The sequence below is a fragment of the Lipotes vexillifer genome, unplaced genomic scaffold, assembly GCF_000442215.2.
Source record: "Lipotes vexillifer unplaced genomic scaffold, Lipotes_vexillifer_v1.1 scaffold334, whole genome shotgun sequence".
Taxonomy (NCBI): domain Eukaryota; kingdom Metazoa; phylum Chordata; class Mammalia; order Artiodactyla; family Lipotidae; genus Lipotes; species Lipotes vexillifer.
Genome location: NW_006799673.1, coordinates 408071 through 431879, shown reverse-complemented (window position 1 = coordinate 431879; position 23809 = coordinate 408071). Strand labels below are relative to the sequence as shown.

The 23809-nt window shown below is 40.9% G+C and overlaps 1 protein-coding gene across 3 annotated transcripts; it reads left to right on the top strand.

Moving 5' to 3' along the window:
- The first annotated feature begins 5003 nt into the window (after positions 1-5003).
- PSMA4 (proteasome 20S subunit alpha 4) lies at positions 5004-10308 on the top strand. 3 transcript variants are annotated; one of them, XM_007471845.1, is made up of 8 exons: positions 5004-5030; positions 5256-5298; positions 5582-5744; positions 7073-7150; positions 7475-7563; positions 8028-8158; positions 8646-8769; positions 9879-10308. In XM_007471845.1, exons 1-8 carry the CDS (start codon positions 5028-5030, stop codon positions 10031-10033), a joined length of 786 nt encoding a protein of 261 aa, XP_007471907.1. In that variant the 5' UTR covers positions 5004-5027; the 3' UTR covers positions 10034-10308. The 3 variants fall into 3 exon arrangements, with proteins under 3 accessions (XP_007471907.1, XP_007471908.1, XP_007471906.1); XM_007471846.1 differs by lacking the exon at positions 5582-5744; XM_007471844.1 differs by lacking the exon at positions 5004-5030 and having other exon boundaries at positions 5103-5298; positions 9879-10283.
- The last annotated feature ends 13501 nt before the right edge of the window (positions 10309-23809 follow it).

Below are 23809 nucleotides of genomic sequence, written 5' to 3'. Positions count from 1 at the left end.
CAGTAGTGTATATATGGGACTTAAGTAAACTTAAAGGCTTTTGCACAGCAAAGGAAACCATAAACAAGCCAAAAAGACACCCCTCAGAATGGGAGAAAATATTTGCGAATGAAACAACAGACAAAGGATTAATCTCCAAAATATACAAACAGCTCACGGAGCTCAATATAAAAAAAAAAAAAAAATCCAATTAAAAAATGGGCGGAAGGCCTAAATAGACATTTCACCAAGGAAGACATACAGATGTGTTGCAGTCCGGGAGCCACACGCCTGGAGTCGAGTTCCCCAGTAAATGCGACCCGTGTCCCAACCAAGGACACCCGAGAATCACCAACACCAAGTAGAAAGATTAGCAAAGGATTTATACAAGTACCAGTACAGAAGCTTACACAAACTGTCCGGACAGGGTCCCACTCGGAGAGAAATGAGTGAGACCCCGACTAACAGTCGGGCGAGGCCTTTATACCCTTCACAGGATGGGAAGTTCCCAAGGCGGGAGGGAGCTGTTTAATTTTGAATCAGCCCATCAGGAACCCGGTTCTTCCTGCCCCAAGCAAGCAAGCAAAGCAACTTTCTTACAGAAGCCAAAATGTGCTGTTAGCCCTGAAGCTGTCCTTCCGTTTCTTTCGCCACAGACGGCCAAGAGGCACATGAGAAGATGCTCGACATCACTAATTATTAGAGAAATGCAAATAAAAACTACAATGAGGTATCACCTCACGCCAGTCAGAATGACCATCATCAAAAAATCTAGAAACAATAAATGCTGGAAAGGGTGTGGTGAAAAGGGATCCCTCCTGCACTGTTGGTGGGAATGTAAATAGTACTGTTGTGATCAATCCCCATTTTCAGATGAGGAAATAGATGCTTTAAAAGTTGAAGCAATTTGCTCCAAGAGCCTGTGACCCATACCACTTTCTCCTCTCCTCTTTTCTCCCCTCCCCTCCTCTCTATGGGCTCACACACACACCTGCGTTAGGAGGATCAAATGAGATCATTCACAGGAAAGCACTTATGCTTCTCAACTTTAAGGGGTTGTGATTTTTATCTGCCTTGACCATTCAGGAAACTGGGGACTAGAAAAATGAACTAAAACTTGCATTTCACTCCCAGGCCAATGTTCATTTTCTTATACCATGAAACTCTACAGAGTTCCTGCTTGCTTGCTCCTTCTGCTAACATGGATTCTCTTCCAATGAATTGTCTTAATGCAAATATTGCTGACCAACTCTTCAGATATTTAAATACGGGCTGCCTTGCATTGCTAGTTTACTATTTGGTGTTTGCCCTAGCTTATCTCCAATCAATCTGGTCAGTGTAGTTTATAAACTCTTTGGTGGCATACACTGAATAATATTTATTTCATTATCTTCAGAACCTAGCTTGGTGCCAGGCCCCTAGCACAGCCTTAATAGAGAACCGTCTGATGAACTGTTAGAATGAACGCACGTCTACAAGTGCTGGTTTTTGGTTCTTTCCACCAATGAGGAGGAAAACCAGTTCTAGATTTGGGAATCAATACCATACCTCCAGCAAAGACTCTACTCTTGCAAGTATCTTTTTCTGTCTGGGCTTTTATCCCCTCTAGACTGCAACAGAACTTTACTTTCTGGTGTTATTATCCTTAATCTCTCCACCTTACAACCTTCATATTAGGGCCAGATAAAAACTCTCATTACAATATATTGCTGTGTGACAATCTAACCAAAAACTTAGTAGACTGAAAGCTCAATTTTTTATATCTTATGGATTCTTCAGGTCGCGAATTCAGACAGGCCCTGGGACAGCTTGTCTCTGCTCCACAATGCCTGGGGCCTCAGCTGGGAAGACCTCAGTGCTGGGGGAGATTCAATGATGGGGGACTAAAATCATCTAGAGGAATCCTCACTCACAAATCTGGCCAGTCATGCTGGAACCTCATCCGGGCTGTTGGTGGAATCTCTCTCCATTTGGTCTCTGCTCGCTCATGGCATGGTGCTAGGGTTCCAAGAAACACCTTCCCAAGAGAACGAGACAGAAATTTATTTTTTACGACCTGCGTTTGGAAGTCATATGATGTTACTTCCGTTGCAGTCACAGGCCCACCCAGATTCAGGGGACAGAGACACAAAACCTCTCAATGGGAAGCATCCATGCCACATTGTAGGAGGAACATGTGGGATGGGAGATCATGAGGCTTCATCATCCTAAAACATCACTTTAATCCTCTTTTCCCACTACCTACAGGGAAAAAATTCTGGCATTGAAGGCATTCTACAGTTTGGCCTAAAAATACCTTTCCTCCCTTCCTCCCTTTATTGACGTCTCTTCACTCTGGCCAGACTGAGCTACTCTGTCACCCAAACTTGTTAAACTCATTTTTACTTCTGCTCTTTTCTCTCAACTGATCCCTCTTCTTTTGACCTGATAAATTCTACCTCTCATTTAAAACTCTTAATGCTTAATTCATCAGAATGAACTAAGGTGGCAGGGATCCTCAGAGAGATTACATAAGTTACACTGCCACCTAAGGATGCTTTCAGAACACCACCTGTCTGGCTGTGGCCCTTGCCATTTTGCCTTGGCTCACCTCCCTATGTGCCTGGGAAGCAGAAATGAAAGGAGAGACCTCAAACCACAACTCATTCCCAGGTTACCTCCTTTTCAAAGCCCAGATCCCTCAATAATAATTTTTTGCCCAACAAGAAGAGCACAAAGTCCCTACCCTGTGGACCTCTTCTTCGAGGAGACTATGAGCAAATGACTACACATTAATTCAGACCTAGTCAAGCGTCTAGCTCGGAGAAACTTAAAACATGAATAGTAGATAGTTTACATAGAGACTGAAGCCAGATGAAAAAAAGAGTGGAAAGGAGAGATGGATAATGAACACATAAATAAACATGACAATTTCTGTATAGAAGATAACGTGTGTGTACGGTGATGGTAGGGTATTGCTTTAACTAGGTTGGTCAGGGGAATCCTTTCTAACGAGGTGAAAGACAAGAGGAGGAGACTAAGGTGAAAGTTCTCCCAAAGGTGTAAACCCCATCCTAATATGCTTTATATGCCCCCAAATGCATGTATCAGCAATAAAAGTGGAAGACAGATTCAAGAAGGGAGATGATGAGAAAAGGCAGAGTGAACGGTAACGTCTGACGTGCTTGGGTCCGTTTTGAGAACAAGGCAGGAAAGGTAAGCAATTAACAGGCGGTCCCGCACCAGTGCTCTCCAGGGCCAATGACTTAGTGCTGAATAGAAAGCGAAAGTGAAAATAAAGCGCAAACAGTGGAAAAGGGACATTAGCTATAATTCCACTTCCTCCTTGGCCAGGGTCTTCCTGCCCCGCTCCCCGTGTTCTACTGCCCCCTCATCGGGCTGAGGGTCCCTAGCAGTGCCTCCGAACCTCAACTCCGCAGCTCCCACGAGACGACTGGCGCTCGCTCCGCCCCCCAGAAGGAGTTCCGCGTCCTCGGCTGCCCCGCCCCCGCCGGTGGCTCTGCGCATGTGCGGGGGCCATATTAGCTGAGGATACTCAGGCAGCGGTGGTGCGATTTCTCTCGCGGAGAAAGAGCTCCGTGTAGGCTCTTCAGCGTCTCCCCTCGGTGAGCCTTTGCCCCCTGCGCACTCGCGGAAGCTTGGCCGCTCTCTCCGCGGGCGGGGATCCTGAGCGTCGCGGCAGAGCTGGTCCCGGCCTGCAGCGGCCGCCGAGGAACCGTGGACACGATGACTCTGCACCGGCTCCTTGGTGATGGACCGGCCGCGGGACTGGCTCCGGACGGCCGCCGTCGGGCTTCTCTGCACTGAGCAGGCACCACGGGGCTGGGGACGCTCGAGCGGCGGGGCGGGCGCGGGGCCGGTGAGCAGGACACAGTTGTAGGGCTGCCTCCGTCACCGTAAGAGTCCGTAGTGAAAGTGAACCTGCGGGAGGGGAGGTGCAGGTGAACTCGCCTCGGGCCTCGGTCCTGCGTCTGGCGTGGAGATGAGAAAGTTGTGTTCTCTCGCGAATCAGAAGCCCCGGCGGTCTCCTCTCTGTGGTCTCCTGGCTCTCTGCTCAGGGCCAGCCTTACCTTTCACCTGCGTGTTGCAGCAACCTCATAACTGGTTACCCTGCCCCAGTCTTCACCAGCCAGAGCGATCTTTCTAAAATGCCGGCCAGCTCCTGTGGCTCTTTGGCCCAGCATCATTCTTTGGAGCCCCATTGCTTAAGAGATAGCATTCATAGTTTTTACCTGGGCACGCTGGCCTTCGGGACCTGATCCCTGCTTTTATCTTTCCATTTTTAATTACCGATATTCTAGAATTTGGGAAAATTGGCTCTGGAGGCCGAAGTTTGGCTTTTCCACCAAATCACGCTGAGCCCCAGTGTTGTCTTTTGCAGTAATAGTAATGATGCCAAAGATTACCATCCCGCTCCTCCCCTTCATAGTTCAGGACCCCGTATCATTCTCTGGAGAAAGCCTAAGCCTCTTAGCTTGGCATTCAAAGCTGTACATGGTCTGGGTACTTGCTTAGTTCTTTAGTTTTTTCATATTTTTTTTTAACTTCAGCAATTTCTCTCGCCCATTAAGCTATCCTGCCTCAGTGCCTTTTGCTCAAGCTTTCTCCTCTCCCTGGAATGCCTTTCCCTTCTTTCTTCCCCTGTTCTTCCTCTTAGACCTAAATGTTCTCAGCCTTATTTCTGCCTCTCCCATCTCTAATTTGGGCTCATTTTCTGTATGTGTTTCGCAAAAAATACTTTCTTGATTTTCTCCAACCCTCTTCCCACTTAGTGCCTCTGTTTCCATATTGCTTTATAATTGTCCTTCTGTGTCTTCTCCCTCACCTGGCCACCAGACTGTACGCTCTTTAGGAAAGGGATTGCTCTTACCCATGCTGGCATTCCAGCATTTGGCATAGTGCCTGGTGCACCGTAAATGTTGGCTGAATGAAGAGAAGTGAAGAAGACTTTTTTTTTTCAAGTCAAGAAATGCTTTTTAAATTGTAAGTTTCGTTTTAATAATTATCCTATTTTGTTTTTACAGGAATTATCATAAAGTTCAGAAAACATGGTGAGTTAATACACATTCCAGTAAGCCATTGCCTGATAAATTGTATTGCTTGTACTCAGCTTACAGACTTGCATGAGAAAATTGAAATGGAATGATGTCTTACCAGTTTCCTCCCACTCTCTGAATTTTGTATACCAGGATGTGTTCTGTAAAATGATTTGTGGGTTTACAGGAGCTGGCTTACTAAAAGTGGGTAGGAATCACTTGTATGTTTTTCCTTTGCAGTCTCGAAGATATGACTCCAGGACCACTATATTTTCTCCAGAAGGTAAAATATAAATTGTTTGATCTGTCTCAAATAAAAATAAAAATTTTAAGTGTTTGAATTTTAGGGGTGGGTGGGGAATCTACAAACTTTTTAAAATACTAAGTTGTTCATCCTTTCTGTAGTTTGAAGTGATTATCACCAGGTTGATTATGTACATCATAGGACTATGAGTAAAAGTGGGACTCCTGTCTGTAGCCCTCCAGTGTTGTTGCTGATTTCTCTTGAACCAGTGGTGCAAGAACAAGGAAGAGAGTCTTGGTTTCTCACTGCTTTTGTCTTGTAGGTCGCTTGTACCAAGTTGAATATGCCATGGAAGCTATAGGACACGCAGGCACCTGTTTGGGAATTTTAGCAAATGATGGTGTTCTGCTTGCAGCAGAGAGACGTAACATCCACAAGCTTCTTGATGAAGTCTTTTTTTCTGAAAAAATTTATAAACTGAATGAGTAAGTGAAATCTTAGGGCAAACATCTCATCATATTTTGGGAGGGCTGTTCCATGTGACATGATAGAATTGAACAGTTGTTCTGTTTTTACTTCTGAAATTTTTTCCTTTTAACTTATTTCCTTGAAACTTCCTTGAGGCCCAGGACCATATGTTATTCTTTTTAAGTGCAGGGTCAAGTACTTAGTGGAGAAACAGCGTTGTATAGTGATAAGAGTACAAGCTTGGTAGTCACACAGCTTTGGGTTAAATCTGGGCTCCACCAATGCAAAGAATATGAAAGTAACTGGGACTTTTATAGTCACCAAAGAATATGAAAGAATATGAAAGCTGTGACTTCACACCCATTGTTTAACTTCTCTGGGCTTCAGAGCCTACTAGAGTGGTTGTGGCAATTTAATGAAATAAAATAAAATGAATGAGATAAACTAGCACAGTGTTTGGCATATAGGAGGCCCTCAAGGTATTGTTTATAATGGTTACTCAGGAATTATTTTGAATTATACTGAATCTTACTGAAGAACAGGCCTCCTGAAGGTCTGGGAAAAGTTTAGACTTTTCTGTACACTTAGTGAAGTTTCTGTTACAGTTGGGTGTTCAGGGCTTTGCAGCTAGCAGAGAGCTGGATTTGCTCATTGGAGACTTTCCCTTCAGTGTTGAGCCAGGTGAATTCTGGTTATAGGGCCTTTTGATACACTCACTCAAGAAAGTGTCATCCCTCCACAGTCACTGTTGGGCCCCTCAGCAGCTTGCAGGCTTGATTAGGCACAGTGCCAGAGGGTGTCGAGGCTGTAGGAGAGCCGGGGCAGCTTTCAGGGAACGGGGGGGTAGAGAAAGGAAATGCACCCTCCCTGTAAGCCTAGCCCTGAGCTTCCTAGGCAGGCTCATAAAATATCCTGCCCTTCAGGTCCCCTCACCCTCACCCCCATCAAGTTAGGCCTTAGGAGGTGAGAGTACTTCACTACCCAAGAGCGTGGGGTAGTCTGTCTTCCTGTCTGGCAAAACCTTTTTCTTCTTTGTGGTTGAATCTTCTTGGGATTTACCCTAGCTTCCTAGTGTTTATTCTCTTGCCCTGTTCACAGGGTGATGATGGTAAATACATCTGTTGTGAAGAACTTAAGTGTGCATTTGTTTATCTTATGTGTTGAATGACATCAAGTTGAAAGTTTCCTACAAAGATAAAACACACATAGGTTTTGTCTGAAGGGTGTAGCAGCTGAGAGGAAGCATGGTGAATTTCTAATAGAGCTTAGTACTTTCTAAAAGTTGTAAAATACACCTGGTAAACATCTTTTCTGCTTACAGATAAATGTCTTTCTTTTTCTCAAGGGATATGGCCTGTAGTGTGGCAGGCATAACTTCTGATGCTAATGTTCTGACTAATGAACTGAGGCTCATTGCTCAAAGGTATGGTCATAAATACTATAATTGATGATATGTAAAATTAGTTTCGATGTTTCTAAGAACTCATTTTTGTAAAGATTAAAGTCATTAAAAACCTATTAATTGCAAATTACAGTGTTTTTTTCTTTAACCAAACTTGCAAAATATTAGTTACTGTATGATTATTAAGATGTTGCCATGCCCTCTACTCTCCCCCTTTAGATTATTTATAAGTGACTATTATGTTGACCCCATGACAGAGATTTCTTTTCAGAGGGTATTTTGCTTAGAGTGTGTATATAGAGTGTTTTAGAGAAAACTATTCATATGCCAGTTTCTTTATTCTAGGTATTTATTGCAGTATCAGGAGCCAATTCCTTGTGAGCAGTTGGTCACAGCACTGTGTGATATCAAACAAGCTTATACGCAGTTTGGAGGTACTGAAACTTTTGGAAATTTTATTCCCAAAAGATAAAACGTTTTGTGAGTAATAACCTCTTTGAGATGGTAAAATGAAATTGAAAATGAAATAAGTAGACACTTTTCATACATTCTCACTTCATGAGCTAACTGGCTTCCACTATGTAGACTGTCAAACATTTTATTAATAGACTATTGGAAGGCCAAAATAACATTTTCAAATCAGGAAACAAATTGCTTTTTACATAATGATGAAATTTAGCACTGGTCCTCTTTGTCTTTATTCCCTCTCCTGGCTGCATCCAAATCCTAGAAACAAAAGTGGAATTTTTGATGGAGCTTATCTATGGTGGCCAGAACATGGAACAGTTTATGAATGCTTAACTTCACAGAAGAGGGGTTAGCCACTGAGCTCAAGTAACCATAGTGATACTAAATTTAGATTGTTGGTATGTTTAGCTTTTTTTTTTCTCTGTTAAAGGAAAACGTCCCTTTGGTGTTTCATTGCTTTACATTGGCTGGGATAAGCACTATGGCTTTCAGCTCTATCAGAGTGACCCTAGCGGAAATTATGGAGGATGGAAAGCTACATGCATTGGAAATAATAGCGCTGTGAGTATTTTTGTGTTGCTGTAGAATGTAGCAAAGGGTCTAGTAACTGCCATAGTTTTAAAGTAGTGATGAGTGTAAACAACATTTTAAGGTAGCTGCAACAGCCTTAATGTGATATGAAAGTATCTGTGATTTCTGTTGGTGATGAAGTCACAGGTACTCCTAATACTACTAGGGTTTATTGCCTACAGTAATAATGAAAGGAAGTGCTAATTTTCAGTTAGAAGCTGTGAAAATAAGATCTAGTTCCCCCGTCTCCCACATACTAGTTCACAGACCCCCTGAACTCTATCATGGATACCTGGGATTCATTCATAGATCATCAGCATCCCTCCTTTGCACCCCTATCCCATGTCAGCCCTCCCTGCCGTTAAAATTGTTTATGTTGGTTATAATGCCAATAATAATTCAGGCATTATTCATGTTCCTAAAAATCGCAAAAATTTAAAGGAAATTCTCTATGTTGATTCTTTCTTATGTTTTATAGGCAGCTGTGTCAATGTTAAAACAAGATTACAAAGAAGGAGAAATGAGTTTGAAGTCAGCTCTTGCTTTAGCTATCAAAGTCCTAAATAAGACCATGGATGTTAGTAAGCTCTCTGCTGAAAAAGGTAATTTATGTCCACTCCTCTAATTTGTTTGCTTAGTGAGGGAATTGATTGAGTAGGCCTTTAACATGTTATCATAGTGCACTGAAACAGCAGCCTTATAAGTTAGGTGACCTTACAGCTATTTCCTAAGACTTGACCAAGGTCAACACTGAAAAGTTCTGGAGCCACCATCCCACACTACATAACAAGCTTAAGGACTTGAGCCTGAATGTTCTCAATATTCATAGTTAAATCTGATCCATGCTATTTTATCTTATCGACTTCTTGACAATGATATCTGTGCTCGTGTGTACATATAATAAAGAATATGAAAGTAATTATATGGTTATATATGTTTGGTGTCCTTTATCAGGTATATCATTTGCATGAGTTGTACCCTCTGTTCTTCTTAATCTACTGATCTCTTATGTTAAGCCCATGTTTGCAATTGTAAATGCTTTATTTAACTAAAGTTATATGACCATATAAAACAATATTTGTAAATAATGTTTTTCAAAAATTGTGGTAAATTAACGTATTGATTTAGTTTAGGATAACTTAGCTCCTGGTGTTGCTTCAAAAAATGCCATTTACTTGCAGACTGTCCTCTTGTCTACTTCTACCCAATTTCAAGGAGGCACTACTCAATTTCCCTTCCCAAAATTTCTCCTCCTGTTGGCATTAGTCTGCTTTTCTCATCCATAGTCATGGGAGCTGCTTTTCATGCCTTTGTTTTGAAAAGAGATTTGAAAAGTTCATGAAAAATAAGTGTAAGTACTGGTTAAAGATTTTGGCTGAGCCTTCAGAGGTTCTAACGAGGAAACTGGTTCTTTCTGGTCAGGCCAGCCAGAGCAATTGGCTGGTTGTACTTTTTCCACAAAAGTAACAGCTCAGAAAGTTAGTATGGATGAGGATAAAGATGATATTAAAGTAAAAATATTCATAAAAACATTATAATATTGAAGGTATTTTGTTTCCATGAAAGTATCCATGAATTATATTCAGCAGAAAACTTGGAAAAGTGGTGTACTAAGGCTCAAATGGTATGAAGAGATTAAACTGTGGTTGCTTATTAAGTGTTTTGGCTAAGTATGGCTGCCTGTATTACAAGTGTGTGTGTTTGCTTCCAGTGGAAATCGCCACACTAACAAGAGAGAATGGAAAGACAGTCATCAGAGTTCTCAAACAAAAGGAAGTGGAACAGTTGATCAAAAAACACGAGGAAGAAGAAGCGAAAGCTGAGCGTGAGAAGAAAGAAAAAGAACAGAAAGAAAAGGATAAATAGAAGACAAAATCAGCGATTTTTATAACTCATTTGGGGCACCATTTCGGTGTAAAAGCTGTCCTATTCTTCCACATTGAGAAAGCTTTGACTTTTTTTTTTAACTTGTCTAGTGGGAAAATAGGATGGTACCAACTGAATTGGGTCCTTATTATTGCTGTCCAGGTGAATATTGTAATGATGATTACTCTTTATGGACATCTTAATCACCCTCCCCCTCTTTTTTTTGAATAAAACTTGGAAAGAATGGAAATGGTGAAGGAAAACATTCTCTAGCAATAACTGTTAAAGATACCAGGATTAATAGGGCTGTGGTCTTTTCACGCTTTATGTATACTGTGGCTACTCTTGCAGTTACTTTTTTTTTGGCTGTGTTGCGTCTTCATTGCTGCGTGCGGGCTTTCTCTCGTTGGCACCGAGTGGGGGCTGCTCTTCATTGTGGTGCATGAACTTCTCATTGCGGCTTCTCATTGCGGTGGCTTCTCTTGTTGCAGAGCATGGGCCCTAGGCCACAGGCTTCAGTAGTTGTGGCACGTGGGCTCAGTAGTTGTGGCTCGCGGGCTCTAGAGCACAGGCTCAGTAGTTGTGGCACACAGACTTAGCTGCTCCGCAGCATGTGGGATCTTCTCGGACCAGGGATTGAACCCGTGTACCCTGCATTGGCAGGCAGATTCTTAACCACTGCGCCACCAGGGAAGTCCCAGTTACTTTGAAATAAGATGTTAAAATGGACAGAAATGTAAACATAAAAAAAGAAAGTTGGGAACTGTGCAGTGAAGTTTTTCTATTTGTTGTTCCCCTACCATCTTGGAGAACCTGTAGCCCAATTTGAGCAAAACAGAGAGCTGCCTTTCTCCTAGGCCTCATCTGATATTACCCTATCAGCAGCCTATCTAGTGAAATAAGAGTCGTTCGCCAACCTTTGATATTGATGGATGTTCATACTGGACTTAAAAATTGTGTGTGTGTGTGCGCGCACATACATACGTGCAAACATGGTAAAACGCGAAAGGTAGAATTAAAATGAAAGCCCTGTGTATCCACTACCCAGCTTCAGAAATAAACTAATCAGTACTTTTGAAGCCCCCTGTGTGTCCCTTTCAGGTCTCATTCTTCTCTGTTTCTCTCTACCCCCGAGAGGTGACCACTGCCTTGAGCTCATCATTCCTGTAAGCTACGGGTTTTCCACTCTGGTTTTCTGTCCCTCTACTCCAGGTGGTCCTGGTAGGTCTGTCAATCAGATAATCCCACTCCTTTCACAAAGGTGAGCACATCACTCAGTCTGGCCAGATTACCATGTCTGTCTCCAGGGATGGGTTTGAGAATGAACATGTGGGCTGAGCCAAGCCAGACTTGATGTGTGGATATGAGGAAAGAATACTGAGGGTCCTGCATTAGGACCAGCTCTCCCAGTCGGCAGCCCAAGCCATGTGGAAGGTTATGCAAGAGAAACTAAGGCTACAGAGGAAAAAGAAGCAAAAGATGAGAATAGTTCAGTTTGGCCAAAGGGAGCTCCACCGCTGAGCCTTGCTTAGGATGCTGTCACTTAGAATAGAATCCTCTGATGGAAGTGCTGTAGGGCAGTGCTACTTAAAAGTGTGGTCTGTGGAGCGTCACCTGGGTGTTTGCTAGAAATGCAAATTCTAGCGTCCCATCCCAGGCCTGAATGAAAACCTTGGCATAGAGCCCAGCAATCTGTTTTACCAAGCTCTGCATGTGTTTCTAATTCATGCTGAAGTTTGAGAAGTGCTTTGCTGCATATTGGAATCACCTGAAAAGCTTTTAAATTTCTTTGTACCCAGGCTATACCCCATACCAATTAAAGCAACCTCTGCAGTGGACCCTGGCATTACCATTGCTCGAAATCTCCCCGGGTGATCTAATGGACAGCAGGGATGAGAACCAGTGCGTTGAGCCATAGCAGTGTTGTCAATCAGATATGGGGTCCCAGCCTAATCCCTAATTAAGTGCTCTTAAGGAATAGCAGTGTCTTGGAGTTTTCTGCCCGTGGTGGTGTTCAAGCTATTTCCAAGCCCCTTTGACATAGTGCTTTTTGAATCTTCTAAATTTCTCTTTATATGGTTGATTCTTGTTTGTGGTAGCCATGTTCTGTAAAGTCAGCATGAATGCTGAATTAGCAAATTCTGAGCCATTGCTCCTAGTAAAATAACAGGTTAGGTTCCTTTGAGCCTCTGGTTACAACACTTTCATCAACAGATCAATACATAACCTTGTTTTATGTGTGTTTCTGTTTAGAGACATTTAATGTACGTTGGTACTTCATTAATATTGAACTCATGGCCAACAGCACTTTAACTCATACCTAAATGAAGCTTATCTAATGCATATATTTTCTATGTAAGGCACATCACAGCTGCCTTGTGTTTAGGAACACTAGCAAGCACTATACTGAAGGGACATTTTAGAAAGTGAAATCACCAACAAAAAGCACAAAAATTCAAAAAGCATAGCACAAAAGTGACCAAAAGAACACTTGTTTACAGTATGAGCTGAAGCAAGAAGGCAGAGTGGCCCCTTGTTTGACTTGAGCTGGGAAAATGGGCATCAGGCAACAAATATTTCCATGGCTCTGTGCGTGTCCACAGTGACCAGGAGAGCACTGTGAGTATTGGTTTTGGGGTTAAAGGCAAACTTGCAAATGCAGAATCTGTACGTAATGAGGGTTGACTGTAAAATGTTGTAAAATGGCTCTGGCCATTTTAAAATTCAGTCTGGCTATGCACAGAAGTAGAGGTCGATGGAGAAGTGAACTGATAAATCCTGTTGGCTTTATCTCCAGAATGTATTTAGGATCCAACCATTTACCACTGCAGGTACGCTGATCCATGCCACCATTCTCTCTCACTTGGACTATTGCTGCAGCCTCCATCTGCTTCCTTCCCTTCAGCCAATTCTCAACACAGCAGCCTTTCAAAATGTAAGATTGTGCTACTGGTTTGCTCGAAATTCTACCTTCTTGCTCAGTAAAAGCCAGATTCTTTACACTGGTTTACAAGGTGCCCCATACTCTGGCCCCTCTGCTACCTTCTCTTCCACCTTGTGCTCCCTTCCCTCTGTGTTCATTAGATGAGCCCCCTTGTTCCTTGAAACAACAAGCCCTCTTCCATCCCAGGGTCTTTGCACTTGCCATTCCCTCTGACCTGGGAATACTCTTCCCCTGGGAACATCAGTATGGCCCACTCATCTCGTGCAGGTCTCTCTTTCAATGTCACCTTATTTGGCTACTTACTGCAGAAGAGCAGTCTATTCCCCACACACTCACATTCTCCTTCTCCCTGCTGAGCTTCCTCCATAGCACTCAACACCATCTGGCCTGTTTACTGTCTGTCTACCCCACTGGAATATAAGCTTCCAGATCAAGGACTTTGTTTTATTCAACAGCTATGTTCCAGTACCGAGAACAGAAACTGGTACCTATTAGGCAACAAATAAATATTGATGAAGGAGTGAATAGTGGCTCTTGATATGGTGGAGTGAAATCCTAAAATACACCTCTTTTCCATCCAGGTCAGTACAACTGGTGGGTTTTCCATATTCTGATCACCCCTTCAACACGTGCTTAAAGTTGTGACAACTTCAAAGACTGTAGTGGGTAAGACAGCATATTTTACCACCACATTAGAAGCAAGTCTTCAGAACTTCACCCAAAAGATGGGCAAATTTTGACATATTCACCCTTTTGTTGAAATAATTTCATACTGTGAGGGAAAAGTAGAAGGTGGGGTTGCAGCAGGGGCTATTCTATAACTGGGTTTTTTCCTGCTCTCGGGCTGACTGCTAGCCTAGATTCTCACCCAGCTTCTTTTTCCTCTGTTCTGTGGTGTATTTTTAGTCCTAGATTTCAGAGCCCTCTGGTTCCTGATGACTCATCCCAAATATAAGCTTAGCAATCCTCACCTGAACAGGGGCACTCCTCCACCTACAGCAGGCATTTCATCCTCTCACCTGGGCAAAACTTGTGCGTTCTCACAGGGGCACTACGGGTACAAGAGCACCTTAACAGAAACGAATAGGAAACCAAAAAGCTAAAAGTTTCAAATCTTGAGTCAAACTTTAAAATCAAAATCTTAAGCTGATTTCATTTTGGTGAGTCACAAATCACGTTTTAAAAAATAAATCGTGGAAAAAAATCATGTTCCTGCATATAATTTTATTGCTGGTGTTTTTCTCAATCAGAAAACATGACTCTGGAATTTCTACAGTCCAGCACTTTGAAAGTTCCATGAAAGTATTTGTTTTAGCAGTGCAAAAATATTCTACATTCTGGAAACAAATCAGAAAGTGGATTCATTTCTTTATTTCTTTATATTTACCATGTTCCTGGTAATTTTGGGTAATGTGGATTCATGGATGAGTAAGACGTGTCCTCAGTTCTTTTTTTTTTAATTGAAGTACAATTGATTTATAATGATTCAGGTGTACAGCAAAGTGATTCAGTTACACACATACATATATTCTATTTCAGATTCTTTTCCATTATAGGTTATTACAAGGCATTGAATATAATTCCCTGTGCTATACACTAGGTCCTTGATGTTTATCAATTTTATATATAGTAGTGTGTATATGTTCATCTCAAATACCCAATTTACCCCTCCCCTCATCCTCAGTTCTTAAAGTGCAGTCTTGCAGGAAAGGCAGGGCTGTCATCAACTACTTAACAATGTGGAGGATGTGCTAGACTCCAGGTGGCTGTACACTGAGGTTAGGGAGGAAAGGCAGAAGGAACTGCTCGTGTAAAGGCCTGGCAGTGGGAAAGCTTCACATTTTTATGGGAAATCAGTCGCCGAGCAGAGCTAGAGCATAGCTCGTTAGGGGAAGAAGAGGGACAAGAGATGAGGTTGGACACGTATGCTAAGGAGAGAAGACAGCCTCACAGATCTTGGAGTTTGTGCTCAATACAATGCAGAGGCTGCTGGGATTCTTAGTAAATGAGAGAAACAATTAACACTAGAACTCTTGGAGTCCAGAAGAAGGATTAAGTAGGAAGAGACATAAGGCAGGAAAACCAGATAGGAGGCTACGTAAATAGTCAGGCAAGGAAGGATGAGGGTCTAAGAACAGAGAGCAGGGAGGCTCCCACACAGTGAGGGGTGAGAGAGAGGGAGTAGAGGATGACTAGGGTCTCTAACTCAGATAAGTTGTTACAATCTAATTTAAAAAGACATTAAGTGAATATGATGAACTACTCTTAAAATTTCCTAACGTCTTTTTTCTTATTGCTGTTTTGGCTTAAAACCAATAACCCTGGGAGGGAAGAATTCTGCAAGCAATATTGCACATTACACAGTGAGTAAAACCATGTCAAATGCTTTCTTTTTCTTTTTCTTTTTCTCCCAGATATTTCATTTGTATTCTTTTGTGCACTGCCCATCTCCTTTGCTCAGTTTTCTATCAGAGCATTTAACTTCTAAAAAATTCATTTTTAATGCAGATATACTGAAGGCTTTTTGTGCTTATGCAGGCAAAACTGTCAATCATTTATAGTTCTTGTTGTTAATATCATGCATATAAAGATATTCCCCATGCCAAAGTCTATAACATACTTCTAGTAAATTTGTGGTTTTATCACTTTTATCATGTGCAATTTTATTTATTGTTTGAATTTATTTTATTTTATTTTATTTTTTATTTTATTTTTGGCCACATCGGGTCTTCATTGCTGCACGCGGGCTTTCTCTAGTTGTGGTGAGCGGGGGCTACTCTTCGTTGTGGTGTGCAGTCTTCTCATTGTGGTGACTTTTCTTGTTGTGGAGCATGGGCTCTAGGCACTTGGGCTTCAGTAGTTGTGGCGTGTGGGCTCAGTAGTTGTGGCTCGCAGGCTCTAGAGTGCAGGCTCGGTAGCTGTGGTGCCTGGTCATAGTTGCTCCATGGCATGTGGGAACTTCCCGGACCAGGGCTCGAACCCGTGTCCCCTGCATTGACCGGCAGATTCTTAACCACTGCGCCACCAGGGAAGCCCCTATCATGCGCAATTTTAAATATATAATTGGTATCTATTTTTAAAAGGCACTATTTAAGTTAATCATGCAACTTTAATTCCATTGTTCAGGCTAACTGGGAATTGTCCATTCTTTTTTTTTTTTGGCTAGATATTGTTTTAATGAGAATTATAAAAAAACAAAACCATTTTTTTGCAAACTGCCCTTTTTTTAAACAAATGATTTGCTTTTAATTACAAATACTGTGTAAGACGATGCCTTCTTTTGCAAAACCAGTAAGTACAAGAATAAATTTTAAACAGATGTGATTTGTCCAAGATATTTGGGGGGAGGAAGAGAGCCTGATTTTTTTTCCAGTATTAAAAAAAAATGAGTCTTCCCTAAACTTTCAAAGAAAAAGTTTGAAGGTATGACTCAACTGGAGAAAAAAAAGAGAGAAAGACCATCTTATAGCTGCTTTAAATAGCTTCTGATAATTCTTCCGATGTTACCTTTCCTTTCCAGAACTCATATCTTCACAAAATAGTTGAATTTAAAATATTTCTAATGAACTGATTAATGGGGGGGAAAGAAAATGAATGAATTCAGAATGACATGAAATAAGATAGTTATTTGCCTTTCTTGGTTTATTTACTTATTTATTTTTTGGTAACAGCTTTATCGAGATATAATTCATAGACCATACAATTCACTCATTTAAAGGGTACACGTCAATGACTTTTAGCATAGTCACAGAGTCGTACAACTATCAGCACAATCTTAGAACATTTTCATCATCTGGGAAAGAAATCTTGTACCAATTTGCCATCACCCCCAGGTCCCTCCTCAGCCCTACACAACCACTAATCTACTTTCTGTCTATACAGAGTTGCCTATTCTGGGAATTTCATGTAAATGGAATCATACACTAAGTGGTCCTCTGTGACTGGCCTCTTTCACTTAGTGTAATGTTTTCAAGGGTTCATCCACGTTGTAGTGTGTATTGGTATTTCATTTCTTTGTTTACTAGATGAGAGAAATAATAGCATGAATTCATCTCCTTTTATTACTGAATAATATTCCATTGTGTGATTATACCACATTTTATCTATTCATCAGTTTGGGGACATTAGGGTTGTTTCTGTTTTTTGGTTATTATGAGTATTGCTGCTTTGAATACTCATGTATATGTTTTTGTGTGGACATGTGTTTTAATTTCTCTTTCTCTATATACCTAGTAGTGGAATTGATGGGTCATATCTTGGTTAATTTTTAATCCATATTTATACTATACATTCATATTAACAATTCAGATTTTAAAAGGAGTCTACTTTCTGCTATTTTCTCCTGTAAGAGCCCAATAAAAATGGGAACTGGATTGACTCCTTGAGTAAATGTACATATATGAATTCATTAGTTATCCTTGAAGTAGGTCTCACAGTTGGAGAGGATTTTGCCTTCCTTTCATCCTGGCAGGAAGAATGTCTTCTCTGAGTTCCTTTATGCCTAACACTAGGAAAGGCCATGTCTTTGATTCTGTACCCAAGAGCCTTATATAACAACATTCTCTGAAAACGTCAGTCCGAATGACTTTGAGAGAATACAGAACGAGAGAATCCGGGGTAAACTGTCTTCTGAGTCCTAAACAATCTAACAACTTGCTTTTCCCGATCACAAAAGCAGTACATGCTCACTTTGGAAAATACACAACAAATTAAATAATAATTGCCCTTACTATATTGCCCAGAGATAGCCACTGCTAACTTATTTCACTGGCCCAGTTTAGCTGCAGAATAAGTGTACTGGTAGACCTCTGGCAAATTACAGAAGAGCTCTTTTATTTATTTATTTATTTTAGGTTTAATGTGAGGTTTATTTATTTATTTTAAATTAATTTTTATTGGAGTATAGTTGCTTTACAATGTTGTGTTAGTTTATACTGTAAAGCAAAGTGAATCAGCTATATGTATACATATGCCCCCTCTTTTTTGGATTTCCTTCCCAGTTTGGTCACCACAGAGCATTGAGTAGAGTTCCCTGAGGTATACAGTAGGTAGAAAAGCTATTTTTAAATAGTCTTAAATGAGAATTTAAAATAAGTTTTTTCCTTTTCATTGCTCTTCTAAAGCATTTTGCAGCCTTAGAACACCCTGTTTCTCAATACAACAGAGTAGAAGCTATCATTTGTTGAGTACACAAATGTGTCAGTTACTGTATATTTATCAGTGCTAATTCTCATCATAACCTTCTAAAACATTTAGTGTAATTGTAGCACTGAGGGCCTACAATGTGCCCAGTGATTTAGAGGCAAACTTTCTATTTATGTAGCTGAGAAAACCAAAGCTCAGAAGAGGTGAGTCACTTGTGCCAAGTCACACAGCTCCAGTGCCACCACTGCAGTGCAAGCCATTGCTGTCATCCCTGGCCTGGGCTTCTATGGGAGCCTCCCCCACTTGTCCCTCTCCAGCCCTTTTCCCCTTAACTTCTAGAGTGTTTTCAATTTGTTGAAAGCTAAAGAATACTTGAGGTCACCTGTAAGAAAAAGGATATATTTGATCCTTGGTTACATCAGATCTTCTCAGTCACTGGAGAAGCAGAGTTGAAATTGCTTGTTGTGCTTTTGATGCCCATTTGATCTCTCCAACACTCTGCGAGATAGTAGATTGGGAAACACAGAAAGTTCTTGACATATTGGGGAGTGCAGTCTTTGGTCTTTGATATCAGATAAACACCAGTGTGAATCCTTGCTCTGTCACCTCCTAGCTATTCATTCAACAATTATTTGAGAATCAGCTATTTGTCAAGTTCTCAGGATGATAAAGTGAACAAGATAGGTAATGTCTCTGCTTTCATGGAACTTACTGTGTGTAGGGGAGGAAAGCAGAAAATAAATAAGATTATTAACCAAGCGTGTTATAGAAGAGCAAGGAGAGATTGTGTCTCATGTGAGACAGCTGTGGAACTGGAAATTACCAAACGATTTCCAATTTTGAGAGACTTGGATCAGGTGGCTTAGAATTAGGTTAAAGAAAATCGATTCTCTGGAACAATCAGTGCCATATATTAACTTTCAGAGGGAGTTTTTTGTATTGCTAAAACGTTGCTCATCTGGTCTTCTTATGCATATAGAAAACTTGACATCAATTAGTAATCACTAGACAGATGAGAAAGTGAACCTTGCTAAATAAATTAGAGGAACAGATAATTAGAGCAGAGTCCCAAACATAGTAGAGAAACAGCTCCATTTTGGTTTTAATTTATGCTCACATCCCTAAATGCCTTACATGGCAGCTTACAAATTACAAACGGAAGAGAAATATATTTAATTTTGAATTTTTTGAGTGCTTTTGAGGATCATAATTTCTTAATATCCCTTGATTGAGGTGGGAATAGTCTAGGGACAATTAAATTGGCAATCAATGAATTAAATTCTAAGAGGACGATTCTCCTGGTGGATAGCTACAAATTTCTGGAGCATTTGTGGTCTATACCTGCAGTATAATTTGTCCTTTGGATTTGTTTTTGGTATATGTGGAAGTGTCTATAAATACCTCTCATTTCTAGAATAGAAAGAGAGTGAGATATAGGCTATATATTTGATAAGAATATTTAAATTCTACCTTTTGCACAGAGTCAAGCATTTGCAATTGTGTTTTGTGGTCATTAAGTAAGGGCATAAGTTTCTTTTTAAAATTTATAATAGTATGTCACCTATGAAGAACATTTCATTTAATGCAATCAATATTTACATATTTCTAATAAATTGTGTTGATCTAATACACAAATGTTGAGCTTTTGCATAGTGATTACAAATCTGCTGAAGGAATTTATCTACAGAAATCCATATTTGTGTTTTTTTTACTGTAGAAATTATATTTTAGCAGTTTTATGGAGCTGTCATTGATGTATACAAATTTGATGTTTAATATGCATATACATTGTAAAATGATCACCACAATCAAGCTAATTAACATATCCATTACCTCTACATAGTTACCATTTTGTGTGTGTGTGTGGAGAAGATTTAAGATCTATCCTTTTGCAAGTTACAAGTACACAATAGAGTATTGTTCATATTTGGCTTTAAAAAAATTCTTTCACGATATGATTCATCACTTCCAGATATAAAAGTTTTCAACATTTAGAGGGCATGGGATATTACAGTGTACTTTCTTAAGATGGAAAACAATATCTTCATTTATAACAAGAGCTGGTATTTGTTCAGGACACATTATAATTTATTTTGTTTTGTGGTGAACTGCCATTTCTTTGTTCTCTTGTGTTTTTCTATTGTTAATTGGGTCTGTGACATTGTGGTGTATACATTACGCATATATGCTATTATTAAATTCTATTGAGACAGCTCAGTTTTATACATGGTTTGTACTTTTTGTGATATTTGATTTTATGTGCTACTATTTAGCTATTACAATCTAATACAAATGTGGCCAATTAATTTTCTTTTACAGCTCTCTGCATTAAAATGTCTGCTCTTTTACATTTTGATCACAGCCATTGAAATAGCCCCTGAAAGGGACCTTTTATTTTTATATCATTTCTTTTGAAGAATTGGATTTTAATATCCTATCAATACTTGCTTTTTTCCCTTTAATCTGTGAAAATTCATTTAACTTCAACAATAAAATTGACAGCATCCATTTTTATCTTTAATTACCTTTTCAGTTTGGCTCTCCAAGGCTCACAGCAGAATTTATCACCAAGCCATAATGGAAATGCTGAATGGAAGATTCAGAGAATCTGCCTAGCTCTGAATTTAGCTCAGTTGACCCCGTTATAAAAAAGAAAAGTGAGCAACAACATTGACATAAAAGACAACTCATTAGGTCATACCACTTGCAAACGACAATGTTTATTTTTGATTCCTCTTATTTATTTGGCCCCCTAATTCCCTTCTCATGTGCTCTTTTTTAACTCCAAAGCACCAACTTCCCTTTGCTTAAGGGTTTCGTAAGTGCAAAAGCACATCAGAGAATAACTGCCACACAAATAATAATAGCTGCCAGCTATTGAACACTTGGGCCCTGCAGCTGAATGCTTGCTTTACCAGCTTTATGTCCTGCAAGTCAGGTTTTAAGGCTCTGGTTTAAAGATTAGGGACGGGGTCTACAGAGAGAGATTCAGTTTAGTTTGAAGTCAGGCCACCTGGGTTTGAATCCCTGCTCACCATTTTTTACCTCACTAGCTCAGAGATCTTGGGCAAACTACTTAACATTCATTTATTCATCCAACAAACATTTTGAGCATCAACTGTGTGCTCCATATACTGGGCACTCACTGGTGGATACCAGACACAGCTGTTGCCCATCTGGAGCTAATTTTCTATAGGGGGAATCAGGCACACTAAAATTATGTCATTAAAAATTGTGACAAATGTGGTGAGGGGAGGGGACAGGGCACACTGATACAGAGTAATAGACAGAGGGAGTGGAAGACCCAGCTTAGGTTGGTTTGTCTCTCCAGAGGTGACAAATAAGCTCAGTCCTGAAGGAGGAGTAGGAATTAGGCAAGGCGGGGGAGGAGGAGGGCTGGGGAGGGAACAGGGCAGGCAGAGGGAGCAGTTCATGTCAAGGCAGGACCATGCTGGCTGGTTCCAGAGACTGAAAGGGGCCAGTGACCCAGGAGCACAGTGTGTGCATGTGGGGTGGGGGGGACATGTCAGTGCAGGCAGCAGGGGCCACTCTAATGGGTGGCAAGGACTTGGGATTTTGTTTGTGTTTTAAGACGATCACTCAGGCTGCCCTCAGAATGTGCTGGAGAGTGCAGGTGGAGTCTAAGCTAGAGATAAGCATGGACTTGACTATAGTAGTAGGAGAGGAGGATTAAGATATGGATTCCAGATAGATTCAAGGTAAACAGCACTTAAGGTTGAATTAGACTTGGTGCGTGAAGCAGAGGGAAGAACCAATGATGACCTCCAGGTTTTTCGCTTGAATAATTAGTTGGATGGTGGTACCATGGATTGAGATGGGGAGACTTTGGGGACATAATTAACTGACATGTCCAAGTGATGATGATGTCACATACACAGAGACACAGAGTTGAGATTAGCACCTGAGTGTGAATCTGGTCATTGCCAGTATGTGGAAGGTATTTAACGCCAGGGAAATGGATAAGATCACAGAAGTGGGGGGAGTAGGGTGGAGGCAGGGGCAGAGTGTACAGAGAAAGAGATAGGTCCCAGATTTCAGCCTGTGGAATTCCTAACATGCGGAGTCTGGGTGAAAGAAGAGGAACCTGCCAAGAGCAGTGAGAAGGAGAGGTCAAAACAAAACAAGGGTAATAAAAGTACCACACTTCTAATACTGCTGGAGTTTAAATGTGCTAGTATATTAAAAAGTGCTTAGATTATTATATTCTCCCACTACCTAGCAAGGTTAATATGATAATTATTATATTCCACTTTCTATGGCAAGGCACTGACTGGCTAGTGAGTATTATAAAGATGAATAAGACATAGACTCTAAGCCTAGGACCTCATTATCTAGTAGAGAACATAAGATGTATAGAGAAATGGACCAAAAGATGGAACGTGGTAAGTGCTGTGAGAGAAATAAAAGTGTTCTGGAAGTTCAGAGAAGGGAGAGGCTGTGTCTGGTGGGGGAACCAAGCTAGGCTTCAAGGGGCAAGCGGCATTTGAAATGGGTCTTGAAGAAAGGGTGGGTTTGGATATTCAGGGAAAGGGAGGAGTAGGATGGGTGAAGGCAGGAAAGTGTAACAAAAATTACATAATCTTCAGAGGAAATGTGGTGTCTGGGATATGGGTGCACTGTAGACTGTATGATATGACAGTCCCTTTGGTCAAATCTCAGAAAGTTGGTAGACAGATGCTACTTTGGGGAACCTTTGTAGGTGGTGGCCACAGCAACAGCACCAGTTTCCATTGTCATTTGATCAGCCAGCGTTTCCTAGCAGTGTGAAAACGCCTGTTATCAGAGTCAGGTGCTGCCACCATATCCAGCAACTGAGAGTAATTGGTGTATCATTCTAGAAAAAACCATCCAAGATGCATACATTATATTCTATAATTATTTGCTTGGATTTTAAAGTGCCCAACAAATTACACACTTTGCCTTTCACTTAAGAACAGTAACAACAAGTATTATTTTTTCACAGATTATGTAAATAACTGTTGTTCTCATGGTCATTTTTAAAAATAATTTTACCCCTTTAATCATTTTTTAAAAATTATTTATTTATTTGTTTATTTTTGGCTGCACTGGGTCTTCATTGCTGTGCGCAGGCTTTCTCTAGTTGCGGTGAGCAGGGGCTACTCTTTGTTGCGGTGGGCGGGCTTCTTATTGCAGTGGCTTCTCCTGTTGTGGAGCATGGGCTCTAGGCACGTGGGCTCAGTAGTTGTGGCACATGGTTTTAGTTGCTCCATAGCATGTGGGATCTTCCTGGACCACAGCTCAAACACGTGTCCCCTGCATTGGCAGGCGGATTCCTAACCACTCCACCACCAGGCAAGTCCGTTCTCATGGTTATTGATATAACACTCTGGGGAGACCTAGGAGTCCCAATTATGCTTGCCATGGCTCAGCTAACAGCCATTTAATTCTATTTTTTCCACTGACAGGTGCTGTGACCTTCAACAGTTATTCAACCACTCAGTTTCAAATCCCCTAGCTGTAGAAGCAGAATAACACTTTACTTTCTCCAAATACTGTTAGGGTGAATTGCATAAGTGTCTACATGCCCCATAAATTCTTCAGAGCAAAATAGAAATAAGGGACAATAAATACTGTCTTTCCTTCCTATGTAGAAGTGTAATTAGTGACAACCTGGTTATCATTTTCTGTGGACCCTTTCTTTCCCT